The sequence below is a fragment of the Manacus vitellinus genome, unplaced genomic scaffold, assembly GCF_001715985.3.
Source record: "Manacus vitellinus isolate BGI_N305 unplaced genomic scaffold, ASM171598v3 scaffold_6_pilon, whole genome shotgun sequence".
NCBI classification, from domain to species: Eukaryota; Metazoa; Chordata; class Aves; order Passeriformes; family Pipridae; genus Manacus; species Manacus vitellinus.
In genome coordinates, this window is record NW_021940750.1 from 5,917,349 (window position 1) to 5,941,915 (window position 24,567).

General features: G+C 39.0%; 1 protein-coding gene across 1 annotated transcript; it reads left to right on the forward strand.

The window, feature by feature from the left end:
- Window positions 1–1,179: 1,179 nt before the first annotated feature.
- GANC (glucosidase alpha, neutral C) lies at window positions 1,180–24,567 on the forward strand. The gene is made up of 24 exons (XM_029964363.1): window positions 1,180–1,193; window positions 1,370–1,432; window positions 2,946–3,054; window positions 4,628–4,755; window positions 5,273–5,455; window positions 6,303–6,348; window positions 7,691–7,757; window positions 9,132–9,228; window positions 9,776–9,956; window positions 10,823–10,976; window positions 12,040–12,275; window positions 13,277–13,403; window positions 14,309–14,388; window positions 15,263–15,406; window positions 15,792–15,888; window positions 16,266–16,367; window positions 16,811–17,054; window positions 18,707–18,771; window positions 19,319–19,395; window positions 20,607–20,681; window positions 21,088–21,201; window positions 21,746–21,858; window positions 23,392–23,495; window positions 24,374–24,567. Exons 1-24 carry the CDS (start codon window positions 1,180–1,182, stop codon window positions 24,481–24,483), a joined length of 2,730 nt encoding a protein of 909 aa, XP_029820223.1. The 3' UTR covers window positions 24,484–24,567.

The window sequence follows — 24,567 nt, forward strand, 5'->3', positions numbered from 1 at the left end:
CGGAGCGCTCCCCGCCTCGCCGGGCCTGTCACCCTGCTCGGCGGCTGTCACTCGTCGATGACTCGAGTTCTGCGTTCGGGTCCCAGCATATGACTTCGTCACACGGCTGAGCGCCCCTGCGCCGCAGCCCCTCCGGCCTGGCCACAGGCCCGCCAGCGGCGTCACCCCTTCCCTGCCGTCCGATGCGGGGGTCGCTCGGAAGACAGCCCCGCCATGGAGGCGCCACGGCCAGGGAAATGTCAGTAAACGCTGCTGGTAGGTGACTCCTTGGCCCGATCCTCTCCTCGCTTCCTCCGGTGTTGCCAGACCGGCTCCCCGGTTTCTGTGGAGAGCGGGCCCGGCTCCCGCAAGTGTGCCGGGGGTGAGGGGCGGGGCGAGCGGGGCCGTGGCGATGCTGTCCCTGGCGCCCTGCCCGGGCAAAGTCCCTGGCGCCCTGCCCGGGCAAAGCCTCCCCGCGGCCCGGGCCGCGGAGCGGGACAGCTGCACCGCTGGAAGGCAGGCGAGCTGCAGGGTTTTAAATGCGGCAACAAAGTCCCACGGACTTGGAGCAAAACCTGAAAGGACGTATGTGTCTTCAGGCAAAAATAGGAATGGCTAAATTGTCTAAATATATGGGTTCTGTGAGATCTCCAATAATAATCCAGGATCTGTAATTGTGACTGAGTTTCAATGGCTGCCGCCTGAATTTTCTATGTTGCATGTATGTAATTAGTAAGTATTCTCTAAGCATCAGTGCTTTGTCTACCAAACTAATACCTTATTCACTTCCATCTGTGTCTGAATTTAGCACGATCTGGAAAGTATTTTGATGATAGACACTACTGGCAGCCCATTTTTTTCAGGCAACCCAAAAAATTAGTGTTATCTAATAGATCTAAAAGTTACCCCAAGACTAGAGATAACATAGTGCTGTCAGCAGGGCCATCAGAAGCCCCCCTTCCTTGTCGGTCCCACTAAAGGTAGAAGAGGAGTGTGCAGGATTTCTTCCTTTCTGCCAGTCCTGCCTATTTCTCCATTCTTTTTACTGGAACATAATAATTAACTGTAATGACTGCAGAGAGAGGTCTGGCTTCAAAATGCAAACCCCCCCAAGAATTCAGTCATGCTGAAATTCAGCTCCATTAGTCATAGAATCAATCATTTCTTAAACTTTCAAAGTTTAAAAGGAAATGGTTCAGCATGGAACTAAATGTGTAAGAAGTTCTTCCCATATCTCAACACAGTAGTTCAAATTTCAACACATTTTATGTTGGATCAGAGTTCTCTGCATTGTCTTTAATCCTGACCTGTCTTGAAGAGGAACCCTGACATCTCATCATTCAGCAGGTGTTCGGTGAACACAAGTAAACTCTTTATCTGCTCTTTCTAGTGTACAAGATGAGGCTGTGGACAAAAGCACCTTTAAGAAATGCAACCAGATTGCTTTTTACAGGTAAGGAGAATTGTAGACTGGTGGTTGTTTCTAAACTAGTAATATTAAAAGATACAGGAAGTAGTTACACATTGATTCTTAATCATAACAAGTCTGCTGTTTTCAGGATTTATCTTTCAAAGTGAGCATTCCACTCACCTATCAGCAAACAGTAATCACCATATTTAAAAGGTGTAATCTTACATCCAAAATGTCTTCTTTTAATATTCAAAAGAATCAGTCCTCTCATCTGAGTAAGCTCCAGCAATATTTTAACTATAGTTCCACTCAGATGCAGGTTGTTTTCTTGATGTGGATGTTTTTTGACTGTCTGTAGTTCAAAACAGCAAAACACTAGTAGAAACCATTAGTCTGTGACAATAGCATACATGATTACAGTCCTGTTGAGCAAGTACATTGGCCAGAATTGAGTGTCAAATCTAAATTCTAGTTCACTAGTCTCTTAAAGCTAACCTTATGTTATCTTTCTAATCCTATTTCTAACTGTGATACCTCTCCTCAACCTTTTTTACCTCCCATCCTCCGTTGTCTTCTATCCTGTGCTGCCTGACTGAAAGGAATGATTTCCCAGTGTTACACCAATTAGTCACTGATGTACTGGGTTACAGTCTCAGATATTCATATCTGTTCTGCAGGAAATTATGTTCAGAAAACAAACAACAAAAAAAAATTTCAGTGCGAGCACAGCTCCTTTCACACCAAAACTTTCTAGAATGTCACCATTTAACATAAGACCTCTAATTTCTCAGGAGGAGTTTGCTACACATTGGTAAGTATCAGATCCTGCCTTTGCTCTGCTTTTAGAAGAAATCCTTTAACTGATTGCTCACATTTGTGTTCCTGTTTGCAAGGAAATGAAATCAGTTTACTACTGAAGAAGCTTCTTTTTAAGGTAGCCTCTAAGACACTTATCTTCAAAAAGTTCATAAAACCTGGGCTCGGCAAGGAGCATTCTACAAACAGCTGAAAGAGCCTCTGTTTCAGGGTTTCTGTCCTAAAAACATTATTGGGGCCAAAAGCCACAGTTAAATCTCTGTAGTCAGCAGACATGTTGAGAAACAATTTCCACAGTATGTATTCAGGAGGTTACAAATTACAAACATACACTGCTTCATCACCACAGAATGTAAAAGCTGTTCACCAGGGTTGCTGAGATATGTGACAGAAAATGCAAAACAGATTATTGAGCTGAAATTTCTGGGATCAATGAAAGAACAGTAACTGTAGAGCTAAGAATTTAATTGGACACTTGAATTAAGACTACTATTGTTTAAAAAAACCCTATAGAGTGGTGATGAGTGACCAATCCCCTCTAACATCTCATTCATAAACATTTATGTCTGCTCAGAACTATATTTCTTTTTTTCCAATTTGACTTGAAGTGTTGATAACTGTATTTGAAAAAAAATCAAGACAAAATTATTAAGTAAACATTTCTACCAGTACTATGTCCCTCTATGTGATATAAACTACAAGAATTAGAGAGACCAAAAATAATTTTCTGTCTTGACAGGCGTCAGAAACTGTTATGTCCTGGAAAATCCTCGTATCAAGCATTGTTGGATTCAGTCACATTAAGTGATGAGAATGTCAAATTCCAAATTATTCATGAGGAGACTAAGGTGAGATCCCACCTTGCATAAGAGGGTGCTTACAGAAAGAGCAGTAAATATTATCAACAGGACTGATAATATTTGCAGATTTTAAGATTCTTCAGTGATAGATATTTAAGATGTAATGCAAACTATAAGCCTAAATATGTCCTTACTGGTCAGTACTTATTTGACAGCTTGAGGCTGTGCAAGAGAAAGAGGTATTTTAAGGAACTTAAAAAAAAATTAATAGCTTTATGAAAAATGTGAATAGAAGTCTTTTTAGCTGAAAAATGGTTTCAATTCAGAGTTTTCTCCACTATTTTGAAATAATAAATTCTTTTTCTGTAATGGAATAAGAGGACATATATTCCAGGACCTCCTAACCATGCCTTTGTATTCCTGTGTTTGCTCAAAGGCAGTTTTTTGGAAAAAAGAAGTCATCTTTGCATTTAAGACGACAAACAGGAAGATGAGGGTCTTCTATTCCTCTATTTTAATGGCATAGCAGCTGGCACATTTACCCAGGGAACAGACAACCTAACCCATGCTCAGATTATGAGAGTTTGAAACTACAATTCACTTCCATGCTCTAACCATCACACTATGTAGATACTTTTCATAAAGATGTTTTCTGTCTCTCTTGTTAATCCTAACCTTCTTTTCAGTCAGCACAGAAAAAGGAGCCTATTTTTTGTCTAGATTTTAAGGAATATGAAAGACTGAAGAATTCTGTGGCTTCCTAGACTATCTGGGGGTTTATACAAAGATAGCATAATGTAAAATATCTCCTAGGAAGCAGTGCCTGGAATTCCAAATGAATCTTTTCTGTCTTGCCTACTTTTCTTCTGGTTTTATGGCTCTTGCATACTTTCATGCCTTTGAAGAGAGCAGGATTGATTGGCTTCCACATAGTGGGAAAAGATATCAGGCTAAAATTCTTCAGCCAGTTTTGTGTCTCAAAGGAGGAGACATTAAGGAGAAAAAAAAAAAAGAAACAAAAAACAAAACAGAAAAAATCAGACTTGTGGTGTCAGGATCCTCTATGGAAGAAAAGTAAGTAATTTTTCTAGAATAGGGTGACTTCCCAGATCCCTGAACTAAAAAATAGCAAATTACAGTGAGTAGGGCAGTATTAGCACATTTTCTTTAGGTGTCTTTCTGACACAGTTGATCAGTGTCAGCACTGTGCTGCTACTAGTGAAGACAGAGCACTGATGTTTTTGCAAAAAGTCCACATCTCAGGATTTTACCACTCTTACATTGACAGCATAGTAGTGAAATTGTACTAACCTTGAGATTAGTGTACACTGTTGCTGTTTTCCACGTTGCTGTGGGGAGAGAGCTGCAAACTGCAGCTATGTGCACTTTGTAAGTTGAAGATAAAGAGTTTGCTTAAAAAACATTGCTTCTTCGAAGGGGTGGAGTAGATTTAGCTGGTGTAAATTCATATGGATAATGATTTTTACTCAACAGTGCTAAAGAACATTAGATCAGAGAGCAGGCATGTTCGTTTTTTTCCAGACAGTAAGTGTTTGGTGATATTGTGTTAAAAAATATGTTGATATTTTTTATCACTAACAGTTTATTTGTTTGCTCCCAGGTTCTTCTACAAGTAGAAATTTATGAAATAGAAGGCAATATTTTCAGGCTTAAAATTGATGAGGCTTCACCTCTCAGAGCAAGATACAAAGTTCCTGATGTTCTTATAAAGGAACCTACCACCCAGAGGTAAGTGATGGGAAGATGATTTAGCACCTTAGTAACTTACACAGCTTCATTTGCAAGTGTTTTTTCTTTGTCCCTCATTTACGCACAGTACAGTTGTCTCTCTACAATACAAAGTTGTTACAAGAATTAAAAATAAAAATGCATGTGGTTAATTTACTTTCAAAAATTCATGTTAAATACATAGGAGGAAGTTTTGTCATACACAAAAGAAACCTGAGGCTATTTGACCCAATCAGAAAATAGCCTACCTGTTACAATGTATTGTTTTTACCTAAGGCATTATATGTTAATGTGACAGGAATGCAAGCTCTGGATAGTTTTCACAGCAGTTCTGTAGCCACTTGTTGCACTATGCAGTGAACCCCAAGCACAGCATGTATTTCAGGCATTCTTTGCCTCAACATTAGCCTTGAGGTTTGTGTAATGCATGCCGATATTCTTAGTCCATCTTTTGTTTCAAATTGTTATTTAGTTACAGTGGATTCACGTGTTGCGGTTGTTGCTTTTCATTTGCCAGACTCTTCATATCCCACAAGGAGGCGGGTATTCTGGCACTGTCAAGTGGTAATGGGGACTACAAACTTCAAGTCACAGCAGACCCCTTCCAAGTTGAGCTGCAGTCCAAGGGTGAGACTGTTATGAGCATGAATTCCAATGGGTTGTTATATTTTGAGCACCTACAACCACCTCCCAGTGATAGGTACAGTATCTGTCTATTGCATCATCATATGTGCTGCTTGTGCTGTAGCTGAAAATAAACAATTCTATGGAATTGCAGTTCCTGAAAGCTCTTATGCATTAAATTCTGTGTTCTCTTTTACTTTGTAAGTTTAGCAAGTATATGAAGTTTTAACAAACAAATTCCAGATTGACTAGCTGCAGACTGTTTTAATCCCTTGCAGCAGGCATGTGCAAAATGCTAACCTCATTTAATAGCCAATTCTGTAAAACACTAAAGTATCCTGGTACCCCTCGTATTTCTTGAGAATGAGTGATAGTAGTATGATGAGGTTATTAGTTTCATCTTTTTTATCACTAAACTTACTCTTTAGGTAAGTTTTATTCACTTTATAAGCTCTTGAAGTGAAGTTTTGTTCAACTTACAATGTGCCATGTAGCTGCAAGATTTGACAGGTCAATCACACTGCAAAGTGCTGGAAGGATGAGAAACCACAGTGCAGGACATGTCATGACTAGAAAAAGAGCATAGCAAGTGTATCTCCTGTAGAGCATTATTTCAAAACCAGAATGATAAAGAAGTGAGGATCTTCTGGGTCGGTAAAGTGCTTATACAGATAGAAATAAACACGAAAGGCCAAGAAGTCAACCTAACTCAAATATTGAGTGAAGTTTATTTTAAGGCATTGAATGTTAAAATTGTTTGCAAGTTAAAGTTCTCAGCTATGAAATCAATTTTCAGAATAGTCAAGCACCAAAACTCTTAGATAATGTATAAAGCAATGCACAGTACTATTCAAGTTTTCTGTTTGAAATCCTTGCTTATATTAACAATAAACTGATTATTTCTGTGTATTTGTGTTCACTAGAAAACCTACAGCACAAAGTGAGGAGGCAGCAAGTGATTACTTTAAGGTAACTCATACTTACTGCAATTGCAGCATGAATGTTTTGTAAAATAAGGAATTAAAATCCCATTTTCACTTCACCTGGTACTACATTTACAAATATAGTCTAACCACTTTCCAGTGAAATCTAAAAAGGACCTGGTATACCTGTTGAGATATTTTGCAAATTCTTAGTTCAGTGAAGATTTATGTGTTTTACCAAGTCTGTAGAAGGCATCACTCAGGTAGATCTAGCACAAAAATGTTTTTTTCCGTAGCCTTTTTATTAATAATTTTTTTCTCTTATGTTCTCTTATTTGATCTGGAGTAGATATGTAAAAGGGAGTTTTGTGGTGATATTCGGTAATTTTCAAATTCCCTGTTCTTTGCAAAGAGAACAGTCAAAAACTACACCTCCACATATGTTCAGGCTTAATACAGAAGTAAGATTCTCTCTGAAAAAATACCAGGTCCTGGCAGTGCATAGAGGCACATTGCACTTTTCTGAAGAGGCTGAGTTATGTCTGGGATATAATTTTAGCCTTCCGTAGAGCAGATGGCTGCTTATTCTGCTATCCTGTTGTAAATGGCAAGAGCTATGTGCCTTCAGCTTATTTATGTCTAAGCTCTGAGCTCTGCCAGGGCAGTCACACAGCTGCAAGAGGCCACGCTTATTCTGGGATGAATGTAGAAAAGAAAACTAGGAAACACGCTAAAAAAAGTGGAAGTTCTAGGACAATGAATGACAGGACACAAGGAGGCTAAAACTATCAGTTACACACACAGGACTCCCGAGTGTCTGGAGAGTTTTTTTTGTTGTCTGACCTTAACTGTATGGGGGAGTAGGTTGGTTTCTGTTTGTATGGATTTTCTTGTTTGGTTCTATCCATGCAGTTTTGCATTTCATAAACGTATTCAGCATCCAGAAGAAACCCATTTGTACAGTGAGAATAATTACTGGAAAAACCTCCCCGGGGACATGGTATAGTCCCCATCACTTCTGGTTTTCAAGATTTATTTGGACAGAGTGCTAGATAATCTCATCTAGGCTCCCTTTCCCATTAAATGGTGGACCAGATGATCTTTTGAGGCTCCTTCCAAAATGGCCTATTCTTTCGTTCTATGATTCTATCCAAGACCTCGGGTATTACTTTTATGCTGTAGCAGATGCCATATGTGCAACACGTGCACGTCAGTTTGGCAGTGTAAATTGCTGCAGCAGAATCTAAATGTGGTTTGGATTTATTTGTATTAACCATAATTGGCAAAAAAAGCAGTTAACAATGTATAAGCCTCATGAAAAAACATACTTTTCTTAGAAATACACAATGTGAGCAGTTGCATTTGCTTAGCTGTTTCTGTTTGTGCAGGAAAAACAAGAGGATCTAGGTCTCTGGCAAGAGAAATTTGGCAGTTTCTTAGACATCAAAGCTCATGGTAAGCCTCAGTGTAGTTCTGAAAACAGCTTTACTGCTTTGTATAAACCTATGTTCATTCGTCTGTCTGCTTTCTGTTTATCTGCTTAAAATTTATCAGTGTCTCACTTGCTCCTGCTTTTCAGTTGTCTTAACTTTGTTTTAATCAGAAATCAGTGATGGGTAACAAATTTGATAAAAGTACTGCAAATATTCATTAGATTTCTGTTCAAGAGGGAACACAGTCAATGTGATCTGTTTCATCAACTCACTGTGCCATTTCTGACACAGTATAACACTATCTGTGTTGTCTGAGTGTACATGTATATAATACATTATTTTCTTTGTATGTTCTTTTCTTAGTACATAAGATTGATTTCACCTGTAGTTTATTCTCATGACATATCAGAAATCATGATATCTAAGCATTAATAATTGGCACAAAGAAACTCTTTTTAAGTGAGGACTACAAAAGGAAATACTGAGCAATCCTAAGAGATAAGGAGGTTACATACACGAGAGCAGTAGCTCAAATACAATTTAAATTATCAATTACCAAAATGTATGACCATCTGCTGTCTGTCTCATTGTATTCTGTATTAATTAAGTTAGTTAGCTTTGTTCATTACCACTAGCATTCAGAGTTCTATAGCAACCAGCACTACCCAGCAGCTGCAGTAGGGAGAGGGGGCTCTGAAAGCGATTCCTTTTGGTGACAGAAACTTCTTCAGTTCACAATCAAGACAGAGAGGGCAGGAAGCTGTTGTCTCTGTTGTTCATGCTGTATCTGATGTATTAGGCCAGCATCATGGTTTTTTCTGTGTTGGAGGAATAAAGTCCATGTGATCAGGTTCTGATCCTGAAGCCACTGCTTGTCAGTCTACAGGATCTCTGGTCACCTGCCAAAAGTTGCCCTGTATTTAGTATTGTGACAAGATGATATCACTGGTAGGGACTCTTGTGCATGCTGCTCTGCTGGCTGAGGCTGAAGAGAAGAGCGGTGGGAAACAGGCAGCTCAGACTCTGAAGTCCACTGTGCTGCAGAGTTTGGCTTTTATGTACTGGGATAGAAACAGGAGATAATTTTAAGCCTTTCACTGCAGAATAAAGAAGTGGCCCATGATTATGTGGATTTGTTTGGGGGGGAGGTTCTGCTAAAGTGATTAATTTTATCTTCTTAAGAAGTTCAAAACCAAAATAAATACAATAAAGTCTATTTAAGGCATTACCTCTGTGAAACAAAAGTAATAATGGAAGTGAAGTTGAAAAGAAGTATGAAAGAGTTAATTATTGAAACTTTCAGTTGTTTTATCCAGTTAGGTTGCTCTGCTCTGTTGCTTTCAGATAAGCCTGAGCATGGCACTCTATGTTCTTCTCTTTAATGTTATTTCCACAGGTCCCAGTTCTGTAGGCATGGACTTCTCTTTACATGGATATGATCACGTTTATGGAATACCACAACACGCAGAAACACTTCTTCTCAAAAACACCAGGTAAAGGTGCCAGATTGCTAATGAGTGCAGTTGGAGTTTTTTTGTAGAGGAGGGCTATAACATTGTCTTAATACTTTAATGCAGACAACAGCTTGAGACATGTATGTCATATAGATTAATTATACAGCAAACCACTATCCATGTAGAGTAAGTTGTTCAGCTTTCCCTTTCCGCTCTGCAATTTCATAAATGGCCTCTTCTGTTGTCCCTCGGTTTTCCATTCAGTTTTTTCTGGACTTCAGGATCAGTCATGTTTTAGCAGAACTCCTAAAAGAGCAACTCGATGAGAGAGTTCAGAAATCATATTTTAGGATTTAGAGCAAACAGTCTCACTGGAGCAAAAATCTTGTTTGATTCGGATAACGAGGACCAAAGCAAAGAAGCAGTAATCTAGACTGCCCATATTTCGGCTCTGGATGCCAAACAAAAGGCACAATACAGAGTGCTTACCAAGTATTCACCAAGTTTAGTGGAATGGCAATAGAGTTAAAATTGGCCTGCTGCAGGATGCTTGCACGTAATAAATACATCTGTTTGTTTGTCCTAGTGATGGTGATGCCTACCGGCTTTATAATTTGGATATCTTCGGCCACAAGATACATGATAAAATAGGCATTTATGGTTCAGTGCCCCTTCTCTTAGCACACAAGCCTAACAGAACTTCAGGGATCTTCTGGCTGAACTCTTCAGAAACGCTGGTGGATATTAGTACAAAGGCAGTAGCTGAGGTGAGAATTATTCACTTTCCTCAGAATTTAATAACAAAAGAAAATACTTCAGGGCAGGACGTACAGGGCACTTCAGTACAGGAATGTAACAACATTATTGGAGATTTATCTTTTGCTCCCTAATGAAGAATTGTCAGTCTCTTCCTCCTGTTCTCCCTGGTACTAAATTTGTTGTATTAAGCCGCTGAAAAGAACAAAGAGATGAGTTATAGATCTTGTATCTTAACAAGTCTACAGGAGGAGGCAAAGAGGAAATATGCAGAAAAGATCTACACAGGTGTATGTAGCAGGCAGAAGAAAGGGTGGACAAAAATCTTGACAATCTCTTGTATCTAAGGAATTTCTCAAAGTTTTTAAATTCTTGGTATTGGCACACATTTCTGCTAAGCAGTCTCATTCTGTGGAATATAATTGACCTTCAAAAAACATAGAATGTTTGGCAAAGAAATTCACTCAAACTCTTGAAACACAAACATGAATTCTGTTAAAATTGAAACAATGCAGAAAAGGAAAATCTTGCTTTGTTCCAGCACTGCATTATGTGGTTAAAATTATTAATTTTCTTTTTTACTTATGATATAAATATTACTGAAAGATCCAACAGAAAATGCATAGTCTGTAATTACAGAAAAGTTTTAATTATTTTGCCCCTCATTACCCATTTTTCTTCATTAACTATTGCTCTACTTTGTATAAGCAGTATGCAAGGTAAAGGATTTGTGAAGGATATATAAGAAACATTCAGTGGGTATTTCTAATACCTGCCAGGTATGTGTTAGTGAATTTTGTGTATTTCCGTCTTTGCTCCTTCATTGAATAAAAGTTTGGCAGAGAGAGATTCAGTTTTACCTTGGTTTCCTTCAAAGCACATGTCATCTAGATCTGCTGCAGAGACTGCTAAGCAGAGAGCAGTGCCTCTAACTGATGTACGCTGGATGTCAGAAAGCGGAATCATTGATGTTTTCCTGCTGATGGGACCCACTGCCTTTGATATCTTCAAGCAGTTTGCACAACTGACAGGTACTAACTCACATAATTGGAGTCAGTCTGGCACGTTTACCTGGGAGATTCTCTGAGGAACATGCTGTACCCAAGAGCAGGTTAATTTTTACCTAGCCCATTGTGTGCAGTTGTTCCCAGGCTGCAGTGTGTAGAGCAAAGGCCGGTACTTTGTGAAGACTGGTTTCCGTCCTTGTTTTCCCTAGCACTTGCAGCTGGTCAAACTTGGCCCTAATTGAGAAGCCAGCATAATTACTGCTATCTGAAACTGCACTCTTAGAAGAAGAGGGGAGATACAAAGGGCTAAAACTGCCAGTCACCATTAAGACAGGCCACCTTATAATGTGAAAAGACTGAAGTTATGAAGTAATGTGTCCTGGACACTAGAGAAATAAGATAGGTAAGTGTCCAGGGTGCCCCTTAGGGAAGGAAATACATCCCCATGCATATATGGGAAAGGAAAGAAACAACAGCCTCAGGAAGAGAGTTAAAAAAATGGAGAAAAGGGGACTAACATTTTATGAAAGCAGCATTCTTTGTGTACTAAAGAGAATTAAAGTACCTAAATATTCCTGGTAGTTCCTTAGTCTGTTAGCAATGTTCCTTTGCTGCACAGACGTGTTTGCTAAAATTTCTAACAATTTCAGTTCCAGTGGTTCTCCTTTTACTGTAGCACCTGTGGACCTATTTACACTACTCAAGTAGTCACAGAAATTGCATTGTACTGATTAAAATTTGTGTAATTGTTTGCATTAATGACAGATAAACTAATCTAGAATATTATTTGTTAGAAAAAGATAAAGAATAAAATTATATTGGTTACTGGAATAACAGTTCAGCATCATGGAACAGCAAGTTCTTTCTCACTCTCATTTTATCATTACAGTCCTTTGCTCTTTCTGACTGTTGAGCTCATTGTAATGCTCATTATTTCAAGAGTTAGTCACTTTGGTATGAAGGACTTAGGCCAGCATTCTCTAGCTCCAGAGAGACACATATTAATCATGTTAACTTTTTCTAGAGTCTCTAGATAAATTCTTGAAGGACTTTATCACTTTTATCTTCATTCATATACTCTTCCTAGGCACTCAAGCCCTGCCCCCCCTTTTTTCTCTGGGCTACCATCAGTGCAGGTGGAATTATGAGGATGAGCAAGATGTCAAGGCAGTAGATGCTGGCTTTGATGCACATGACATTCCTTATGATGTGATATGGCTGGACATAGAGCATACAGATGGCAAGAGGTATTTTACTTGGGACAAAAAGAAATTCCAGAACCCCAGAAAGATGCAAGAACATCTGAAGAAGAAAAAACGCAAGGTAAAAACATAACAGGAAGAAAGAAAATATTTCTCTGTAGTGTGAGTCTACCCAATCTAGCTTTAACCTAAGTACTTCAGATATTGAAAACAGCTTAACAACAACAGAGTAAATTAGAGTGTTGCTGTCTGGTGATGCTTACAGCATGCAAGCTATCATGTTTAATTCAGTTCTTCATGCCATTTTATTTTGTAGTTTGTTGTGTATCCTGACTGTCAGGCTAAGTTTGACTCATGTGAAGCTCTGTCTTACAGAAGCAGTTCAGTGCTGTGATGGACACAGCAGAAAATTTTTCTCCCTAACGTGAGCTTTCACTGTTGGTAGTTGCTGTGCTTGCTTCAGCTTTGCTTTGTGTTTCTGCTTTTACAGCTAAAATATTTTCCCTATAATTATAGAGGTATTAAAATGTAGACAATATCTTAAAGTTGTAGAATTGCTTAATTATTGATCTTCACCAAAAGTCAATGAATGGGGAAGTGTTGAAATAGCATTCAAGTTTTATAATCTCTCGGTTGGATTTATAGTACTTTGTCAGCTATACAGCAAAGCAGTTAAAGGCAGCAGAAAATAACTACAAAATACAGTATCTGTTGCTGTTGTATCCTATACAAACTAAAATACATTTAAATATCTTAAGGCATATGATTTTAAGCAGGCACATGAATGCATAAGGCAGATATTTTCCCATTCACAGAATACAGCAGTGAAAAAAACACAGTGTTTTTAGGGGTTGGGATACTTGCTTTTACCTGAAACAATGGGGTTTGTCCTTTATTTCAGAGAGGTAAGCATGAGTTCATGCCCTCCTTATGAATTCAGCTCCTATATGTAAGTCTAGCACAGTATATACAAGAACTGGTAACTGCTTTTTAAAATTAGTGACACAGCTGTCTTTTTTACCTGAGGTGTAATCATTCTCTGCCTTTTATCAAAAGTGAACTCTTACTGTTTTATTAAGCACAATTGATGCTAATAATGATTTTATTTTCTTATCCTGTCAGCTTGTCGTCATTGTAGATCCACACATTAAGATTGATCCCACATATACCCTGTATTCACAGGCAAAAGACAAGGGATATTTTGTGAAAGACAGAAATGGGCAAGATTTTGAGGGCATCTGTTGGTCAGGTAAAAAACCACTCTGTCTCCATATTTATTTTAAATATGTTTATTTTAAAAATTTTGCAGAATACTTTAATTGGTATCCATGGAAGCAGAATTAAAGTCTTACATTCCTTGCATTTTTGGTAAATATTAATAATTTCAAATACTTTGTGGTTTCTTTGATATAGTCATATTCTAATTGCCTCAGCTGTATAACATCCTCTGTTACATCTATTGAAACTGCAGATAGAACCAGTGCCTAGAACTAAAAAAATTGGATTTGTTTATGAGAACAACCATTCCTCTTCGAAATTTGTCTTGGATACAGAAATGCAGTCTGATCTGTTGCAGTGAGCACAGCTTATGTAAACTGGATGAAATTAAGTGAACCCCTGGTACTGAACCTTTGATTCAATCATAATATAGTGATTTGACATGTTATTTTTCTTAAGGAGATCTCACTGGGTAGAGGCAAAGCAGGTTGTCCCACTTCTTTACAGACAGGAAGCTCACAGTCCTGGCAAAGGAGCAATTATGGGAAAATTCAAGGACATGTTACAACTTCTGGTAGCATGGCACAATGTGGTTATTCAGCTTCTCAGTAACGCTTTCCTGTTCGAGTTCAAAATACCAGGGATGTTGTCTTTCCCTGGCTTCCTGTTCACAACTGAACATGTTTCAGACTGTTAGCAGTCATCCTTAAAGGGTGCTGAACTTCAGACCTCCAGAATCTACATGTGTTGATAGGGCAAGGGGTGTATTGAGTTCCAAGTCAGCCTGGAATTTGCTCTTGAGCTTTTATTTCAGAAACAATAGTGACTACATTATTGCTGCTGGTGAAAAGCATTGTAGCTTTAGGCCACTGTATTTAGGTGCAAAGACAATGCTCTTAAAATCAGGTAAATAATTGGGATCTCCCATATCCACAGGTTCCTCTTGCTACCTGGATTTCACCAATCCTGAAGTGCGAAAATGGTATGCAGATCAATTTGCCTTCAAAACATACAAGGTTTGTATTTATTTGCTCTGATCTACATATCCCAGAACGCCTGAAAATGGAGAAGAAAAAGAAGATACTGGCTAAGCAAATTGTTGGCTTTTGTAGCTGTATTATTGTAATGTAGAGGAAAATAATCTTGATAAGCTGAAGCACCATAGAAGGATTTTCTCCATGGATTGTCTAAACTAAGACAGTTGAAATCCGTGGACGTGCTCACTTAGTTGCAGCAGTAGAAGGGACAAACTTCAGGCACTTTAAGAATCACCTGCTGCATAATCTAATCCAGCTGCTGCCATTTCAGCTTTTACTACCGTGATAGCACACAAAGAACAATGTGGAAGTGCTCTCTCATAGCTCATAGTCACTTTATTCTGAACGTCCTGCCTAGTGCTGAAAGTGTCTGAGCAACCATTGCTGGACACCTCCAGTTCCCCCACCCTGCCCCAAAGTTCTAGTTTGCAGTAGAGTTGTTGAAACCACTCTCCTAGTAGACATGCATGGTACATATTTCCCAGACTGCTTTTCCTCTCCAGTTTTTCACCTCTGGCCTTCTCTGATTTTTCCTCATATCTGTTTAATACTTCTCTTTTCCCTGCCTCTTTTCCCTCACCAGAAGGCAGAAATAGCAAGTGCCTACTGAGTTTGTAAGAATTGCAAAAGTCAAGTGGGCTTGCAGGCTGCTACCCTGACCAGAAGGGCCTCCAACAGAGATGAGATGAACAACTGGCAGCTTTCAAGTCACCTCAGAAGTGTAATTACCATGCCTTGCTTTACTGCTGCTGTTTCTAGTCACACCCTAGACTGGTCTGACACCCACTAAAGATAAACACACTAAGTCACAGCAATGGCTCTGTCATGACCTAATTGCAGCCCTGTGTTACAGGGATCCACTAATATCCTCTTTGTATGGAATGACATGAATGAGCCTTCAGTCTTCAAAGGGGCAGAACTAACAATGCAGAAAGATGCTGTGCACTACAATAACTGGGAGCATCGGGAAGTACACAACCTCTATGGATTCTACCAGGTAGAGTATCTGGAGACACAAACAGCAGTCACTCCCATGGAGTATGTCTAATGTGGTACTTTACACAGTACTAGGTATTCTGTAGCCTTCATCAAGGATTCTGCTGTGCTGGATATTGCAGTATTTGGAATAAACTATGTGATTGGTCACAAGAAAATGTGACATCTGTGCCTTTCTACCATAACAATGTAAATTACATCAACTGTGACTACACAATATTAATAATTTTTCATTCAATTATATTCTAATAAGAATTTGTTGCTTTAATAATAGGTATTATTTGTGGGTTCTTAATTTTTCTCACTTGGAAGGGCTAAAGAGGCAGTCCAGAAAATACCCTAATTAAAGAGTTCATCTTCCTGGCTTTTATATTCATGATTTTCAGCAAATGGCAACTGCAGAAGGACTCATCAGACGTTCTTCAGGAAAAGAGAGGCCATTTGTCCTCACACGATCTTTCTTTGCTGGATCACAGAAGTATGGTAAGGACTAGCTGAATGCCTTCATTGCTGCTTTGTTCTATTAAGTTTGATGGATAAGAGTCTAGAGAGGAGAGAAATTGTCTTAGAAATACTGACGTGGTGAGCTCATGAGAGTGCAAGTGATTAAAAAAATCAGGAAAGGCTAGCAAAGCATGTACAAGTTAAAGGCAGAATAACAACCTGTGTCCTGTGGCAAACCACTGCCTGCTTTTTACTGCATATTTCAGGAACATGTATGTATAAAGAAAAAAAAGGTTCCAATGTACAGCAGTTCACGAGTGGTTCATATCTATTCTTGTCTTCTTTCCTTAACTGCAAGCATAAATTGAAGTATACTCTTGGTTTTCCTGCATAATGCTGAAAGTGGGTATTTCCAGGGGCAGTGTGGACTGGAGACAACACAGCAGAGTGGAGTTACTTGAAAATATCCATTCCAATGCTTCTTACCATCAGCTTGGCAGGGATTTCCTTCTGTGGAGGTAATGTGTTTCTCACTAAGCATAAATGGTGTCACCAAGCTTGTATTCCCAACGTAGACTTCAACACAGATGGTGGAAAGCTCAACAGTCCTGTGCATTTCCAGGCAGTTTCACAGATCAGTCTGGTTTCAGAAGCTTGAACCTGGCTGTCATCATTTCTCCACTAGCTCTTACATGATGTTCGTGTCCATCTGGAGCAGCAGTCCTCAGGTGGTGTTCTGTAGCATCATTGTGACAGTCCTCTGTCACTGAGAAAGGTACTCGGCCTTCAAAAGCTCTCTTGAGATTTTTTTTAAAGGATAACTTGTTACACCGAGCAGAACAGCGAGCACACTGTGAAATGCATGGATTTATACACTTGGAATGTTTGTTAGAGGAGAGTTTCACATTTTTCAGAATGATTTCCAAAAATGTGTATTTTTATTTGTCTGCGCAATATCTAGCTGATGTGGGAGGGTTTATTGGAGATCCAGAACCAGAATTACTTGTTCGCTGGTATCAGGCTGGAGCCTACCAGCCCTTCTTCAGAGGTCATTCTAACATGGAGAGCAAACGGCGAGAACCGTGGCTCTTTGGGGAGAAGAACACCCAGATCATCAGGAAAGCCATTAGAGAGCGCTACGTCCTCCTGCCTTACTTATACACACTGTTCTATCGGGCACACACAGCGGCTGAACCAGTTATGAGGTAAGAACATAAGTCAGGAGATTTAGTGATTATCTTCAGGAAGTTACTTGGAGAAGGGAAGTTCAATTAGCCTCTCTTACTTTTGTGATTGCTTATTTGAATATTAAAAAATTACAAAAACACACACAAAAATTATAATACTGAATTCTATTTTCATGAATTCTGCAAGCTTTGCTAGGGTTCTCAGAAGAAAATTATATGTTTTGGGTTTTTTTCCAAATGACACCTGGAACACACTAATTCAATAAACACTTCACAGTCTTTAAACATGTTTTTAAAATACTGTAGACTTCAAACTTCCCGTCATGATAAAGAACATTATGTAGTAGTCCAAGCAGTACATAAAACAGTGCTTAATGGACTCTGAACTTGCTGACCTAAATATGTAAATGCCATTTTGCCCCTTATGAAAATACTTGTTACTGCTTAATTGTTATTGTTCTAAAAGCTTACATCACATTAATAAGTTTATAATTTATGTCTGCAGTATCCCTTCTAATGTTTCTCTTAGCAGAGTATCTAATAATATAGAACAGAAATGAAATTAGAAAATAAATTTTTGTTCTGCTGCTCTCTAACCTCTAAGAGTGTACCTCAATGGAACTGAATCCAGCAATTCTTTCAACAAGAGATGAATGTCAGTAATCTCCCTGGTATTGATTTCTGTGTCTTCGAGGTTGCCCTAGAACTGTTCTTTTGCACCACATTTACCTTTACGTATTGTTATACAGATACATCTCCTAAGTTTTAAAAACATAAAGGTGTTTTTGGGAATGGTTGAGTGATTTGGGTTTTGAAGATGATTTGCACATATATAGGCCAAGATGCACCTGTTGTATGCGCTGATATAGACAGTGGGTTTCTGTCTTTCTTGAAGTGAAGCTCCTGTTGACATGTGAATTGCCCACAATATTAAATAACACTTCTGTTGTGTTAAATTTGGTGCAGTAGGTACAGAATTAGAGAGGAAACACGATATTTTTCTCACTAAGACAAGCAGAGTGGAAAATGTGTCTCATTAGCAAGCACATGAGGAGCAGGGCTGCAGTGAACAAGTGGATGCCTATGAGTAAGAAGGTGAGCCAGGCTTTTTGTGTAAGGAAACCCAGACCCTGTCTCTCAATGAGCTATCATTGTCATAATCTCTCAAACTTTAAATTACAACTCCTGTTTTTGAGAAAGACTGAAAATTAACTTCTGGTGCAGGTTTTTCAGGTGTGACCGGGAGGAGACTTGCTATAGAAGCAGCAGTGAGCTGTTGAGAACAGGAAGAACTATGCTGCAGGGACTAGCTCATCAGCTGCCAGCATTGCTGGTACACTGTATCAAAAAGGCTCATTCATCTCTCCTTTGCTAGAAGGAAGGTAGAAGTAGTGCAAGTTTGTAAGGAAGAAGGCAGGAGGAAAGAAAATGAGGCTGCAGGAGATGAAGTCATAGGTATATTGGAGTGTCATAAGCCATGTTGTACTGGGGACTCTATCAGAGACTCAAAGGGGTACTGGCACAGAAGAGAACCTTGCCCTATCTTAAGTTCTTGGTAACTGTACCTTGGAAAGAGAGGGAGAAAATGGAGCCTGAAAATGCCAGAAGGACTTGAATGGGCTGACTGGAGAGGAAAAAGTAACTGAATTCCACTATCTTTCTTTCTACAGGCCTCTCTGGGTAGAGTTTCCAGGAAAAACAGAAACTTTTGACGTGGAGTATGAGTACATGCTGGGTAAGCAGGTGTCTTATTCTCTGGAATTTGACTTAAGTAGTTTTGAGGTGGTAAAGTATGCATAACAGAAAGAAAGCACAAAAATTCTGCCCAAGACTTTAAAAAATTATATTGTAATTGAATATAGAACTTGAGACCTCTTTAAAGGACTTGGTTTTAAAGCACTTTGAAAGTAGGGGTCATATGAGATGCAAAAATTGAGTTTTATCTCACTAGTCACTTTGAAAAAACATGGTTGGGTTTGACCTGAAACATGAAAGTTCACTGTAGCAGCTAAGACCATAGTCTGTTCAAAAATGGCAGTAGCAAACAACTACCACCCAAACATGATTGTTTTTCACTCTGGTATGGCTGGTTGCTGAAGTCAGGTAGCCATCAGCTCCTTATACATGCCATTTTTTCCAGTAGAAAGTGAATTTAAGCATATGGCATGCCCAAGCAAGTTCCTAAAATGGTTATGGGAGGCTGAAAACCCCAGAGCACACAGTTTCTGCTTTGGCAAGATGCAGCCTTGAGGACCACAGCCATGTTCATGGTTTTTTTCCAGGAAATGCTTTGTTGGTGCATCCAGTCACAGAGAAAGAGGCCAAGACAGTGAGTGTTCTGCTTCCAGGGTCAGAGGAGGTAAGGATGAATATGAACTGCTCAGCTGTTCTGCCCAAAGAAGTATTTTATGCAGGAACCTTCCAGCTCCCCATCTTGTAACTGCTGAGCACTGCTGCCATGCCAAGTGCTGGCCAGCCATCCTGAGCCATTCTGAACCCTTCCTTCCACCTCAATACCTTGCATGCTTGGCTCACAGGAAATTTACTTTCTTGCTTTTCCAAGAGCTGCTGCACAAATCTCAGATTCCCTATAATTTAAATGTTCCCTCAAGGCTTGCTGCTTCTCACTGAACACCATAAAACAGCTTCACTAAATTGTCAATTTCCTTTTTTCATGTATTTCTTTTTGGGTTAAACTTCACTTTTTATGTGGAAAAAAGGGAACTTTGAAGAAAGGTCATAAGGAAATCAGAGGGAAGCTGTGGGGAGGGAAAATTTTAACAAGGAAATACAAGTCTCAGTAGCCTGGGACATGTGTAACAAAGATTGACATATACAGAGATCAGTTCCTCTCTGAAGTAAAAGTATTTATCCACAGGATGGCACAGTCGTCCACTCCTACAAAGAATGTTAATGCTACAGCAGCTGGGAGGTGGAGGAAGGGAAATAATTTGGGGAAAATAGTTCCTAAGGGAAAGCCTGAGACTCTAGAGGGTAAACAGCAAAGGGGAGCGTGTGACACCATGCAGAGCCTTGTGACTCCACTAGGGCACCTGAGGTCATGTAGAATTCTTCTCAGTGTAGGGAGAAAAACAGACTAGGCTCTCCAAACAAGAAAAATATTTTTATCAAGATCTCTGTGGGAACTGACTGCTTGCACACTAAAAGCAGTTAAACCTGCTGGCAAGTGTGTGTGGGAAGTTCGGGTGCAGCTCTTTTTTGTCACCTGTTATTAGCAACTTTGTTGTTAATTTTCGCTTCAATATAAATATACTTTTTCAGAAATTAGATTAAAAAAAAAAGTGTTTCATTGGTTTGCAGTTCCAGATGCTTTAAGACATACAAGATATTATGCAAACTGTAGAAAAGATCAGATTATCTTTGTGCTTCAGGAATGAGAATTGATTCTTTCCATCCCAAAGGTCACTAAATTGAAAAGTGAATGTTTCCTCTTGCACATCAAATAGGTTGTTAGGAAGAGTGACAGGTTAAGCAGGAGAGTAACTGCATCTGCAGAGGGAACAAATCTTGCCATAGATGTCATGCTCATTATTTTTTCATTTTTTCTAGATTTGGTATGATTTCAGAAAATTTAAACGAATGGAAGATGCAGGCACTCTGAAGATCCCAGTAACACTAGAGAATGTATGTTTTTGTTTTAAAATGCTACTTCCTTTGAGCAGAAAAAGCACCTTAGCTTTTATTTTGTCAATAATCATAATCAGAAAAGTGACATTTCAATTTCTTTGTAGAAATGTAATAGCTGTTTTCTTAAAGTCCCATCTCCTTTATTGCTAGATAGAACACTACTGTGTCCTGGTAGTAAAGTGAGGTGATGTAAGGGTGACTCTTCCAAGCAAAATTATTTTGCTTATACACATACAGAAAGTTACTACTATTCCCATTGTTAATTGAACCATTGTCTTTATATATTTGTGGTAGAAGTTCACTTCTAAATTTTGATAAGAGCAAACTTCAGCTATTCCCTATCCATGTTAAAATTATATGATCAGAGTATATGAACCTTTCTACCCGGCTTTGTTTTTCTCAGCTTCCTGTGTTCCAACGGGGGGGCACTGTGATACCTCTGAAGACTGCAGCTGGGAAATCCACTGAATGGATGATAGATATTTCTTATGAACTCCATGTGGCCTTGGACACAGAGGTACTTTGAGATAGTGTTCCCTTTTTACAAAGATGTCTTCTACTCCATCTGACCTTTGTAGGCCCTTACTGCCTATTTGATCAGCACAATGGTATCTACATCTGTATGCCCAGTGGCTCTTCTCCACTTCTGCAATTTGAGGGGACTTCTACCTCTCCTGCACTCTTCCTTCAAAGTGAGGCTGTCTGAGTATAGCAGAGGCAGAACATTTTTCTAACCTTTCTCAGCCCTCATCGAGTCCCTTGGAGGAAGGAGCAGAGATTGAGCAGGCCACAAGCTTCCTCTTGGACATAGAGAGAGAGCTTCCTGCAACTGTCTTTTCTAATAAATGAGGTGACTCCTGACACCAGCATCCATTTACAAAACCAAGATGTCCAGCACTCTCAGAGTTGGACTGCCTGAGCCTTCCAGGGATACAAGTTGCTAAAGAAAAATAAACACACATCTTCAATATGAAACGTAACATATAGTGAGACATTTTTAGTTTCATTGTTCAGCACTAGAAACTGCTGTTAATTTGTGCTCCATCTGATGTGTTTCACAGGCCTGTGCCATAGGTGAGCTCTATGTAGATGATGGACATTCATTTCAGTACCTCCACAAGAAGCAGTTCCTATATCGGAAATTCACTTTCCACAAGAACATTCTCACTTCCAGGTAACAGCAGTTGTGGACAAAAGCCACCCATACATTGTCACTGGAAATGTCTTTTCTAGTTCATGAGGCATTCTTGCAAATGTAGCAGTATTAGTGTCATCTACTTCTTAGTGAAGTCCCAGAGTGTGCAGAATCTGTCATAAAACTGCAGAGATATACAATGTTCTGTGTAAGTCTAGGGGCAGCAACACATGAAATACTGAGTTGTCTCATATTGTTTCAGTCTAGTCATATTGTTTCAGTCTAGTCAAATTAGAGATTCTGCAGATTTACTCAAGTACAAAGAAAGTCATTAGAAAGGGTAAAGCCCATCAGAGAGACAAAAGAAGGTAAACCAGGACATTTGCAAGTAGGCAACACCTGGAGTGGTTTTTGTTCTAAGGTGTATTTTTCTAACATAATCTGCACTGAGAGAGTGGTTGGTTACTGGAACATATTTCCCAGGGAAGTGGTCAAGGCACTAAGCCTATCCCAGTTCAAGACGCATCTGGATGATGCTCTTATTCATATGATTTAATTTTAGGTAGTCTCAGAAGGAGCAGGGAGTTGGGCTTGAATCTTATATGTCAGTTCCAACTTGAGATATTCAGTACTTCTGTCTGGGCACCACAAACACATGCCATTGTATTCTCCAAAAATAATCCACAAATTTCACCATGTATATTGGCATGAAGAAAAGCACTTAAAAGGAGGCACAAGCAGATACAACCTGCAAAGGCTGTGTGGCAAAACCTAAAAGCCAAAAGGATCCTTAGCTGCTTGTAAGGAACAAGATGCTAGATACATCACTATAACTATTGAAGTATGGTGCCAATGGGGCTATGCAGTGCATAAATGGTGATTCTGCAGACATTCTTTAGTCCTTCAGGGTTCAAATGTATGCAAGCAGTGGTCCTAAAGCTAAAAATATAACACAGAGCAAAACTGTAGTCTAGTTTGGATAATTTTAAAGTATAATTCAAATCTCTTGATCTGGAATATTCAATCTGAAGATCTTAAAAAATACAGCATGGGAAAGAAAAATTTTGCTAAATTGCTAGCAAATCTAGAAGTTGGAAAAAAGTAATTTTCAGATGAATGATACAACATTTGTTCACTGCAAAAAGTTTCATTTTGATTTTTTTTGAGCTTTTTAATAAAAATTAAATTAGTTACAAAGTGAAAGATAATTTTGCCTCAGATTGAAACATCTTACTTGAAAAAGTGTTAAAATTAGCTTTACATTTTTTCCTAGGAGTTTTAAGTACTGTTTTGTGAAAATCCAGAACTTTCCTAGTAGTCAAAGCCATACTTTTTACCATAAAATACTTTCTCAAACTTTTTCTTCTATATTTGTTAAATCTGATATGTGGTGAAAAATTAGTTGACAGTGGGAAGAAGTTTTACTTGTTTTTAGGAGAAAGGTAAATAGAGGAAAGGAAACCAGTATAGGGAACTTTCAGGATGAGACCAAAGTAGTACTTTCTCTGTATGATACTGAACCTCTACTGTTGGCCAAAAACTAATGTAAATAAAATAATTTTCTTTTTTCAGCTGCACCGATGAAAGCGGACAATACCAAACCTCATGTGTGGTTGAGCGGGTGATAGTTCTGGGATTTGGAAAGCAACCCACTTTTGTGACAGCCAGTTCCAAGGGTAATGAACTGACTTCTATTTTACTACAGTTCTTTGAAATCCTGTTGCTCTGCGGCCATTCACTAGAGATGTCAAACTGGCAGCTCTATAATGGAAGTGTTACAGCATACAAAGCCTCTTTGTTTAGTTTTCTTTGCTACTTTTTTGGTATCAAGGACAGAATTTAGTGAAAGGAGCCAGCAGCTACTCACTACTATTATTACATGCAGAACTGAAGCACACTGGCTTTGTAAAGCAATAGATATATCAGTAAAAGTGGTTTGGAATTAACAAGTTCAGACAATGTTGCCCTGCACGGAACACGACCAGAGATAGCATTTCAAATGAAGGCCCATTTGCTCAGATCTGTAAACCTGCCTAGTCTAGAACAGGAAACTTGCAGACAAAACCAGATTTCTTGCTTATTCAAAAGCTCTGGAGTTCTTACTTGTGTGGGGCTCTCTAGAAGTTGTGAGGGATCTCATATGGATAGGCAGTGGCATCTACAAGAAAGAGCTTCTAATTTCTGGCTGATTTTGAGGCATGTCCCTTCACTTTGGGAGTCATGGAGAAATGGACTTTCTGCCTCTACCTGTCAGGGGTGTCTGGAGGGAAACCTATGCAGAAACAAGGGTTATTTTTTTCTGAAAAATCCTTTAATAGTACCACAGTTTGACGTACCATAGTTTGAAAGATCAGAAAAAGAGAAATAATTATTTTCCAGTTCTGCTGCATTCTTATGTGTATTCTGGGCAGATTTGTCTTCTATTTCTTTTTTAATTGATTCTTTCCACCAGTGGCAGGGGCAGTCAGAATTAAAAACTGGAGAGAGTCATATGTAACTGTGTTTCAGAAGAGTTCTTCGTAAATCAAATAGTAAACTCTCTTGTCCTGTTCAGGTGGGAAAGAAAAGGAAGTGGTTTTCACATATGATACGAAGACCTCTGCGCTGACACTGGGAAACTTAGCCCTGAGTGTTGATGCTGACTGGGAGATTTGTATCAACTGAGACACAAGTTCTTCAGAGAAGCAATTCATTGAGAGGTTGAGGAGAAATAAACTGGGAGGACTTAAAACATTCACTTGAATCCAA